Raw genomic sequence first — 11,703 nt, 5'->3', positions numbered from 1 at the left:
TTGTGGGGCTGGCACGGGATCGGGCAGTGTTTCGTTCTGCTGTGCATGGGGTCGCTATGAGTCAGAAACGACTCGACGGCACTTAACAACAACAAGAACCAACAAAAGACTTTAACAGATAACATCCCTACCTAGTCTCAGATGCAGTATTCTGAAGCTAAGTCTTGTGATGTTGTACAAAGGAATTCCATTCATTTGCAAAAAGACAATAAATTAACACATAGGAAATGTCATTATGTCCTCATCTCAATAAGAACATAATGAAAAAAATGTGTTTAGAAATTATCTCTATAAGAAAGTCCCTATATACTGTGAAAGATCTTACTACCCTCTCAAAAGCCTGTGTTGTTCTTGTTGGCTGTCCTAGAGTCATGGCAACCCCTTGCACAATGGGATCAGACTGTTGTGATCCTTAAGACAGCCACTGGCAGATTTATGGAAGTACATAAGCAAGCCTTTCCTCTTAGTCTGTCTCAGTGGGGAAGTTCCCCTGAGACCTGTTCAGCATCTTGGCAACACACAAGTCTCCACCGACAGATGGGTGGTGGGTGCACATGAAGTGCCTTGGTCAGGACTCACACCCAGGTTTCCCACACTGTGGGTGGGAGCCCTGGTAGCATAGTGTCAAAGGCACTTGACTGCTAACCACAGGCTGGCGGGTCAAAACCCCCCAGCCACTCCTTGGAAGGAAGGTTGGGCAATCTACTTCTGTAGTGATACCGCCTCGGAAACCCAAGGAGGGGTCGCTATGAGTCGGGTCCGACTCAACGGCACATAACAACAACAGGTACAAATTCTACCACTGCCCCCCAAAAGCTTCTATTACCTTATTAATTACAGTTTTCTTAAATTTTCTTATTGTGCGGTTATCTTCTTAATGTGGGCCTCAGGGAACTACTATAGTGCTTTCTATTCCACTTGATTTCTATTTCAGTTACTTGGTATGCCAATCACATACATGAAGAATAACTTAATTATATCAGATTTCATAACAATTATATTACTGACATTACTGTTAGAATCTAATTTTTTTCATTCTTGACTCATCAATGAGAAAAAAAGGGGGGGGGGCACACCCTTTTCATATACTTCATGATTGTATCTTACCATGCTTGGCTTCTACTCCCCATGCTGTAGGTCTCTAACCAGCAATACATTGATGTGTATTCTTTGGCCAGCACAATGCTATTTTTAAAATGTTAATGAGTTATCAGTACTTAAAAACCACCAGATTTCACATAAAATTTGAATTTTCAACTTTTCTTTTAAAATCAATAAATGAAACAACAATGGGTGCACACTCACATGGGAACAAACAAGGCTGTGGCAACTGCCTCCGTCCAAAGGAGAATAAGCCCTCAAGTTATAGTCCCCACCCAGCCCTCTTCTCTCATTTATGTGGCCTATCTGGTCCCTGTGGAACCCCTGTGTGGGGCAAAGAGTTAAGGCACTCAATTGCTAACCAAAAGGTAGGAGGTCTGAGTCCATCCAGAGGCAAGCCTTGGTGATCTGAAAAATCAGCCATTAGAAACCCTATGGAGAACAGTTCTATTCTGACCCACATGAGGTCGCCAGAAGTCAGAATCAACTCCATAGCAACTGTTTTTTGTTGTTTTGGGCACCTGGCCCCTGCAGGCTTTAAGTTTGCAACTCATTCCCTTTGTTTATGGAACCCAGCACCCAGTACTGTTAGTCTTTCCTCACAGGTGTTGCAATATTCCAATCAGGTTCAGCTACATTGTATCCAAATTCTCTACAACATGATTCATCAGTAGAACAGTGGGCCAACAAATGTAGTCAATGCAAAATGTAACAAAGACAATCATTTCATGGTTTCTATTTGCAACACTGTAGTGAATTTTGGTGCTACAGTAGTTAAAGCCCTTGTTGCTAACCAAAACCTCAGCAATTTGAACCTATCAGTCACTCTCTAAGGACCTCTGGTGGCATAGTGGATAAGGCTCTGGTGGTGTAGTATCTGCTAACCAGAAGGTCAGTGGTTCAAACCCAATAGCAGTTCTATGGAAAGAATATGGGGCAATCTACTTCTGTAAGATTTACAGCTTTAGATACCCAATGGGCTCCCTATGAGTCAGAATCGACTCAACAGTAGGGAGTTTAATTTTCACTCTGTGGGAGAAAGATGTGGCAATCTGCTTCCATAATGCCTTGGAAACTCTGAGGCAATTCTACCTTCTCCCATAGGGTTGCTATGAGTCGGAATTGACGGCAGTTGGTTTGGTTTTTTTGTTTTGTTTTGTTTTGTTTGAAACACTAAAGAGCACTAGCAGCTCAACGGTTAAGTACTTGCCTGCTAACTGAAAGGTCAGTAGTTCAAACCCATCAACAGCACCATGGAAGAAAAGACCCAGCAATCTGTTCATGTAAAGATTAAAGCCTAGGAAACTCTGTGGAGCAGTTCTACTCTGTCATATAGGGTTGTTCAATGGCACACAAAAACAACATATGCAACACTACCTCTGCATACAGTGCCATACATGCTTTGGTTAGCTATAGTACAGTACTACTGGCTCACAGCAATTAAGTAACATGGTATTTTTTTTTCTATCATGTCAGACCTGTCACCTTATTTCTGTGGAATTGCTTTGAGAAAAATTTCCCTTCCTCTGGTCCTTTTGAATTTTGTCCACCAAGTATAATTTATTCAGACCAGGCTGTCTGTATTTTATATTTTTTCCAATGCCATATCCATCTAATGTGGTGCAAATCAAAAAAAGCCATATGATATTTGCTAGAATGGGTCATAAATTCTTGCATGTGAGAAGTCTGTCGTTTGGCTACAATTTTGTAATGTTTTTAATTGTGGTTTCTATTAAACAATAAGGATTTGATAATATTTTAGTACAACACATTATTATAATAATGTTGTTGTTGTTATTATGTGCCATAGAGTCCCAACTCATAGCAACCCCTCCTTGGGTTTCCGAGGTGGTATCACTTCCTTCTGAGTGGCTGGTGGGTTTGAACTGCCAGCCTTCTGGTTAGCAGTCAAGTGCCTTAGGCACTATGCTACCAGAGCTCCTATTATAATAATAGAGTATGATAAAATGTTACTTATCTACATATAATAAGGGTGCTCTGGTAGCACAGTGCCTAAGGCACTTGACTGCTAACCAGAAAGCTGGAGGTTCAAACCCACCAGCCACTCCTCAGAAGGAAGGTTGGGCAATCCTACTTCCCTAGTGATACTGCCTCGGAAACCCAAGGAGGGGTCGCTATGAGTCGGGGCTGACTGGAGGGCACATAACAACAACAACATATATAATAAACCATAACATTTTGTAATATAAAAATGAACTGTGCTCCAAAATGCACATTACTTGTAAGTAATTTTAACACAAAGCTATATGGAATAGGAGAAGGAGGGCTGGGGTAACCAGCCTCCAGACTGGCCCTCCAATGATGATTGACCAGTAGAAGAGAGAACAAGTCTAAATAGACCTTGCAGCTTCTCCCTAGGTCTCATGGAACTTTTGCTCAAGAGAGGCTAGAGCTCATGTAAGTCCTACTATTCTGTGACTGCCATGTTGTGAAAAAGCCCAAATTAGTAATGTGGTCAAGTCATGTAGAGAGCAAGATGTTCAACAAAACCCCAACTCATCCAGATATCTCAGATCAGGTACTGCACATGTAGGTAAAGCCTTCAGATAACTCCGATCTCATAAGGACCAGCACTAGAACCACCTAGCTGAATCTGTCAACCCCCAAAACTACGAGAGATAATACTATAATGATTGTTTTAAGCTTCTATATTTGGGATAACATGTTAACGTAGCAATTGATAAGGGCTAAAAGATAAAAATGCACTTAAATAAATTAAAATACACCTACTCCTAACTTATCAACAACCTGATATCCGACACTTTGCATTTGCTATTGCTGGTTACGTGTCATCTAGTCAATTCTGACTCATAGTGAGCCACGTACAACACAGAACACTGCCTGATCCTCTGCAATCCTCACAATCATTGCTATACCTGAGCCCACTGTTGCTGCTACCATGCCAATCCACCTTGTTGATGGCCCTCCTCTTTTTCACTCACCCTCTATTTTACCAAGTTTGATGCTCTTCTCTGGGCACTGGTCCCTTTTTATGCTTTAACGGTGGATGTCTGGCAGTAATGAATGCCAAGGTACAAAGTGTGAGGTGAGAGTAACATGAACTGTTACAGTTAAGGTTGTTGGTCAACTTGGTTGGGCCAGAATTTTCAGTGGTTTGGTAGTTATGTAATGATGCAATTTGGCAGTTATATAATGATGTAGCCATTCTCCATTTAGTGATCTGATATAGTCATTCTCCATTTTCATGTAACACCAATTTTCTTATAAAAACCTGATCTTTGGAACTAATTGTGTCAATAAGTGAGGACTGGGTATACAACTTTTTAAAGTAACGTCTCCCTTTTCACTTGGGTCAACATAGATGTTACAGTTTTTCTCCATCTCATTTTGGTATGTAGGGAGAAATCTGAAACATGAATGTGGCTAGGGAAGAAAACAGCAGTGGAAGAAAAGCAAACCTTTGGAATCAGCTGGTTACAAAAAATAAAATAATAAGCTGGCTTGTTAACTTATGAATATCATACAGGTTAAACAGTAATAAGTAGTAAAGTAGGAGGTCAGAGTTTGAAAAGGGCTCAAATCTGATTGTTTTCATAAAGAAAGCAGCTTCACTCACTATTGTATATTCAGTGCCTAGTACAATGCCTATTTCTTTAAAATGAATAACCACATTGCTGTGGCATTGATTCCAGACTACTAGTGAGCCAAGAAGATAGAGTAGAACTATAGAACTGTACCATTGGGTTTTCAAGGCTATAATCTTTATAGAAGCAGACTGCCACATCTTTTCTCCTGCAGAATGGCTGGTGGGTTCCAACTGATTTCTGGTTAGAAGCCAAGCACTCAACTACTGCACCACCAGGGATTGTTTTAAAATGACTAGATGAACTAACAGTTGTTTTTACATTTTTTTCTGGGAATCTAAAATACCTTTTCTATTGACAAGACTCATATTATTCATGCATACGGAAGGCAAATGCCAGCTGCAAAGTAACAAACAAATTTTGGTTCATACAAAATACAATGTAAGTCAAGCCATTAATCTTTACAGCTTAATGAGAGGCAGTTGCAGGTATAGGTGAAATACCTACCTGTAGATATGGAAACCCAATCTTGATAAAATCACTCAATTGTTTGATGATTCTATTTGCTCATGTGTCAAACGGAGCTAATCATGCATTCCTGATAAGAGTGTGATTATCAAGTTTAACAGTATATGGTCCAGATAGTCCATATAGTGGAAGAGCTAAACTAAACCTGTGCACTGCCCAAAAATAAAGCAGCTGATATGCTTTTGCCCGAATAGATTTGTATATCCTCATTTCCTTCCCTTTTTTCCCCACTTGTGACTCAAGCCAGATTTCACCGAGCTATTTTTATAATTACTAAAATGCTAGAAATACAGCAGCAGGCCAGAAGCAAAGTAAAATGCAGCATCCAGCAAAAGAAAGAAAATCACGCTGAGTAACTGAAAGGCCATCTGCTTCTAACTGAGATGCTGGGGTGAGGAAGGCAATCTGGGCTGTACTATTTGTGTCCTCCCCAAAATCATACCCACCTGCATGTTCTCAGTGGCATCCCCAAGCAGGCCTCCAAAAGTGATAGCATTAGTTACAGTTGCCAGATAAATGAAAAGAATTGCTGAAAGTGCCTGAATATTTAAAGCATCATAAAAATCACTGGCAAAAAATGGTGCTTTCCTCTTTATGTCCTTAATTAGTCCACCACAGAACCTGGGCAGAGAGAAAGCAAACGTGACAATGTGAAATAAATCACCCTCAAATTAACCAAGAGATAACTCACTAAACCAGAAATAATTTGTATTTAAAATGCTTTAATCAATGGCAACATACTATCTGACCACTAAAGATGAAACCTGGAATCTGTAGAGGAATAAAATTTTTTCTATTACTTTTTTGGTCATCAAATTAGATGTCATGTAGGTGAGAGTTTTCTGTGTTAATGAGTTAAACTTTCTCACGGTGCATAAGGATAAATGTCCAAACATGTGAGCATATTGTATATGGCCATTTATAATCTTGCCATAGTTTCTTTTCCATCCCTATTCATTCATTCAGTCAGTCATTGTACAAATGTTTACTGAACACCTGCAATGTCTGGCACTCTTCTGGGTGTTGGAGATACAGCAGTGAACACAGTCCAGGCAAAAATCCCTGCCTTTGTAGAGTTTACTTATTGTGAGAGGGACAGACACAAACATGACGAATAGGTAAAATGCAGTGATCGATATCTGGGAAAGAATATAATGTGAAGAAGAGAGTTATGAAGTGCTGGGGGAGTGGTGATTAAAATTTTAAATAGGGTTGCCAGAGCAGGCCTCCTGAGAAAGTGACTTTGAGGTAAGGATCTGAAGGAGAGAGCCGTGCATTCCACATGTAGCCTCATGATCAATCCTGAATTCCCAGCTGCACACTAAGGAGACAGAAAAGTGAACTATTTGTGAGTTGCTCATTTCTACAACATATTACTTACTACTGAGTAAAAATACAGGGAAGAGATGGAAACATGAAAGCCCAATGGAAAAACTGCCACATTACTCAGGCTTCCTTCAACACACATTCTTCTACTCTTTCTTGACACTCTCTAAAGCCCCTCTCACTCCCTCTACTCCTGTCATACTGGCACAAAGGAGGCATACTGTATTGTAGGCTCCTCCACCTGGAACATTCTCTGTCTACACATCTACATGGTCTGTCTCCAATCTGTCTCAGGGTTTTCCTCAAAAGTCACCTTCTTTGCAAGAACTCTGCCCACCCTATCTAAAATCATAAAAACTTTCTTCCACTGTGAAACTCTCTATATATCTGCTTTATTTTTTTCCCATAAACCCATCACCATATGCATTTATTTGTTTATTGTTTATCTCCCACCATTACAAATTAAGTTCTATAAGGTCAGGGAATTCTGTTAAATTCATTGCTGTATCCCCAATGCCTGGGATTAATTGTTATACTATAAATATATTTTTAGATGGATAAATGAACAATACAGTGAATAAAATGCTAATACAAAGATGAGAAGAAACTTAAATCTCAGGAAGGCCTCATCATGAATGACAAAAGGAGATCCATTAGTTACCGTCCAGTTCGCTGCAATTCTTCACAATCCCCATGACCTCCTCCTCCATGTCCTCCATCATGGGGTGTGTCCCCGTTCATCTGAACATTCTCTCCACCTGAGTACATATTCTTCCTAACAAGACAACAAAGCCCAAGAAAATATTAGTTTGTTTCATTCATCTACTTCTCAGCTATACCATGCACTAGTTAAAGAAGATACGGGATAAATATCTTCTGGGAGAAAGAGTATTCTTTCTGCTATCTTAACAAATAATTTGTAAAGTGGTATACTTAGAGTCAAGATAAATGACTATATGAATAGGAAAGGTGAATGAACTGTATATTGTAAAAGAGGAAAACTCTTTTGTCTGGGAAATAATAGATTTCTATCAAATGGATTCATCTTAACAATCTCACTCAGTTTCTTAAACTCTTAAATTTATGGGTATAGGGAGGAGCCTTGGTGGAGCAGTTGGTTAAGGGCTCTGCTGCTAACCAAAAGTTGGTGATTTGAACCCAGTCATCAGTTGCACAGTAGAAAGACCTGGAGATCTGCTCCCATAAAGATTACAACAATAAACAACAACTCACTGCCACTGAGTCGGTTCCCACTCACAGCCACGCCTCCTTGGGTTTCCAAGGCAGTATCTCTACAGAAGTGGATTGTCCAGTCTTCCTTCCAAGGAGTGGCTGGTGGGTTTGAACTGCCAGCCTTCTGGTTAGTAGTCAAATGTCTTAGGCTCTATGCCACCAGAGCTCCTAAAAAGCCCTATAGGGCAGGCCTACTCTGTTATATGAGGTCACTGTAAATTAAATTAAGGAGCTCTGGTGGTATAGTGCTTAAGGCATATGACTGCTAACCAAAAGGTTGGTGGTTCAAACCCACCAGCCACTCTGCAGAAGGAAGACTGGGCAATCTACTTCCATAGAGATTTACCGCCTCAGAAACCCAATGAGGATCGCTATGAGTTGGAATCAACTCGATGGCATTAAGCTTGGTTTTGGTTTGGTTTATGAGTTAAATCGGCTCAATGGCACCTGGGAACAACAACATGTACAGAGCACACACGAAACGTCTAACAGTCTCTGTGATGCAATATTATAACCTGAGATCTCTAATTTGTAATCATTAAAGAACATCAAAGCAAATCACATTCATTTTACATGCTAAGAGGATGTGGAACCAAGGCATATGTGACTCATTTCAGATAACACAACAAGTTAAATGGGAACTTGAAAATATGACAGCAGGAAGCTCTGGTGGCTTGGTGCTAGAGGCATCTGATAGCTTACCAAGAGGCTGGTGGTTTGAACCCACCAGCCAATCCTCAGAAGGTTGTTGTTGTTGTTATGTCCCTTGAGTCAGACCCGACTTTAAGCGACCCCTCCTTGGGTTTCCAAGGCAGTATCACTACTGAAGAAGATTGCCCAACCTTCCTTCTGAGGAGCGGCTGGTGGGTTTGAACTGCTAGCCTTCTAGTTAGCAGTCAAGTGCCTTAGGCAATATGTTACCAGAGCTCCCACTCCTCAGAAGGAAGGTTGGGCAATCTACCTCCGTAGAGATACCACCTTGGAAACCCAAGGAGGGGTCACTATGAGTCAGAATCAACTCGACAGCAGTGAGTTTGAGTTTTTTGGTTTAACCTGATTCCACTTCATCATCTAACATAACCCTCTTTCCAGGGATGTGCCAGCAACTGAAAACTCCAACTGTCTGATAATTTACCTTTTGTCAGATGATGGAAGACTCTTAGGAGGCTCTATCCTGATCGCTGGATCCCATTCCCCAGGAGGAAGGACAATGACTTCATCCAGGAACTCATCAATGCCAGCAATCAGGTCTTGCCTATCTTTTGCTTTATAAGCAATGTCATGGAATACCTAAAGAATAATAGAACTGATCCAATTAGAACACTCTCTACATGCCTCATATTATATCAAACCTGAATAATGCATTTTATAATCCAATGTAATATTACCATATCTATGCTGCTGTATTTCCTATTATTCATTTTATCCCAATATATTTAAGCCTTCAGATTACAATCCCAATGATCATAGGTAGAGGGCTATGAAAATAACTGTGCTTTTCTTCTATTAATACTGTTAGACAAAATTGTTCTTATCTTCCATTGGTATGTACCATAGCTGATACAGTCGCTATGGAACCCAGATGAAAATGATTTGGAGAAATATAACGAAAAGTCATTTCCCTAAAAATAAAAACTGCTTGGACAAACAATTGCTGGTAAACTAGGAAAAGAAAGTTCAAGCTGAGTGTTAAGATCAGGTTAAAATTCAAACACTGCAGCTTCCAAACACACAGCTTATGTTAACGATTAAAGAAAGAAAAATCTGCGTTATACTGGCAACACACAGAGAAAAGGACTTTTAACAGATAATTATCTGCCTAGCTCTAGGTAAAGCAGCAACTAAAGAATCCAAAATAAAACAAAACAACCCGAACTCAATACCACAGAGTTGATTCCAACTCATAGCAACCCCCATTGGGCTTCTGAGGGGGTAAATCTTTACAGAAGCAGATTGCCCCCTCTTCTTTCCCCTTAGTGCTGGTGGGTTGGAACCACCAACCTTCTGGTTAGCAGTCAAATGCCTTAGGCACTGTACCATCAGAGCTCCTTAAAGAATCCAAGGCAGCAAACAACTCATGACTTTTATGTACCTCCAAAGGAGGAGCTTCCAGAATGTGCATAATCTTCTTTGTCAATTGTGCCATTCCTTTAACCTAGCCAATCATCTGAAAGGTCTATACAAATAAGTCTTTCATACCTCAGAAGTCAAATTCTTTAGTCTCCAGAAAGGAAGATGGCACCTGTTCAATGCTCTTGACTATTCTTAAGAACTGCTACTAAATCAGCTCTTCTTTCCAACAAGAATTTTTCAAACTTAGAAAACAAATAATATGTACTGAACAGAGGTTGTGGGGTGGAGAGGAAGGCAATACAAAGCACCAGGTATACTTAGTGGCAGACACTACCATCTTCAACTTCATTTTCCCTTGTTACGTCCTACTATCCAAACAAAACCAAACCCGTTGCTGCCAAGTCACATCTGACTTATAGCAACCCTGTAGGACAGAAAAGAATTGCCCCACAGGGTTTCCGATGCAGTTACGTTTATTTATTTATTATTATTATTTTTAAAATTTTTATTCTTATTTGGGTGATAGTGTACAGAACAAAAATTCACTTTCCATACAACAACTCACATACACTTTGTCTCATGACAGTGACTGCAATTTCCCACAATGCAACAGCTCCCCTCCTACTTTCTCCTGATAGTTACCTCTTCCCTGTGTCCTTCTCCCCCATGCACTCCTGCCCCCTGAGCTATCTCCTTGTGCATACTCAGTCCTTCTATTCTCCCATGATTGATCACTCCAAGGAGTGTATCTACCTAATGTAAATATTCAGCTCATATGCCTGTCTTTTGTTTGGCTGGAAGCCACAGGAGTGGGTTCAATTCCAGAATTGAAGGGCAGCTAGGGGCCATAGTCTCAGGGGTTCCATCAGGCTCTATCAGACAGCAAACACAGTCCCCCCCCCCTTTTTTTTTTTTAATGATTTTGAGTTTTGTTCCACATTGTTCTCCCACTCTATGCAGGATTTCCTTCAGAGATCCCCCTGAGTGGCTGCAATGCTAGCTGGGCACCATCTAGTTCTTCTGGACTCATAGTCAAATAGGCTGAGGATCGCACAGTGTATCAGTCACTTGAACTAATTGCTTCCATGTGCCTTTGGTTTTCTTCATTCTTCTTCACTCTGAATGAGGAGAGATCCATCACAGCATCTAGATGGCTGCTTGCAAACTTTTAAGATCCTAGTTGCTACTCACCAAAGTAGGATGTGGGACAATGTTTTTGCATAGTATGTTATGCCAATTGAGTTTAATGTTCCCTGAGACTATGGACCCAAGCCCACAGGTCCGACTACTCACTCCCTCTGGGTAGCTGGCTAGGGCCAAGACATGACTACAACCTTGTCCCTTGTCAGCTCTTCTTACCTGGGAATTCTCACAGAACATACAAATATACTCATAGAAACATTGTCTGCTAACCCTATACATGGTCATGGGCACACTCTCCCCTGCATAGACATACCTAATAGTTCAGCCTGTCCACCCATCTATCCACACATAGATCAATGTTTTCCTTCACTGACAACACAGTACTGTATGTGCAAAAGGGTTCATCTTTGTTGTCTGTACCTCCCATTTACCTCTCTATGTCTTCCTCTTCCTCAATGCCACCATGTTGATCTCTTACATTTGGTATGTTGCCCTTCTCTCCACCCAAATCAATACCTGTCTCTATCTAACAGTGTTCCCTCCCTTCCTCCCCCCACCCCTGGTAACCAACTGTTCTGGTTAACTAGTGCCACTTTGATGAGAAATATACCACAAATGAGATGGCCTTAACAAACAGGCGTTTATTCTCACAATTTGGAGGCTTTAAGTCCAAGTTCAAAGTGCCAGGCTCTAGGGGCTGGGTGAAAGCCCCTCAACCTTGGGGTCCAGCTCT

General features: G+C 40.8%; 1 protein-coding gene across 1 annotated transcript in view; it reads right to left on the bottom strand.

The window, feature by feature from the left end:
* SLC4A4 (solute carrier family 4 member 4) overlaps positions 1-11,703 on the bottom strand; it is a 508,661-nt gene that overhangs the window by 163,623 nt on the left and 333,335 nt on the right. Inside the window, exons 9-11 of the mRNA XM_007942789.2 lie at positions 8,890-9,044; positions 7,183-7,296; positions 5,642-5,816 (exon numbers count right to left, since the gene is read on the bottom strand). Coding sequence (XP_007940980.1) covers positions 5,642-5,816; positions 7,183-7,296; positions 8,890-9,044 — 444 coding nt within the window. The remainder of the gene's footprint in view (positions 1-5,641; positions 5,817-7,182; positions 7,297-8,889; positions 9,045-11,703) is intronic.

The sequence above is a fragment of the Orycteropus afer genome, unplaced genomic scaffold (assembly GCF_000298275.1).
Source record: "Orycteropus afer afer isolate SDZICR_OR568_19922 unplaced genomic scaffold, OryAfe1.0 scaffold00098, whole genome shotgun sequence".
In the NCBI taxonomy this organism is placed as follows: Eukaryota; Metazoa; Chordata; class Mammalia; order Tubulidentata; family Orycteropodidae; genus Orycteropus; species Orycteropus afer.
The sequence above is the reverse complement of the archived record's forward strand: the minus strand, read 5'-3'. Positions and strand labels throughout refer to the sequence as shown.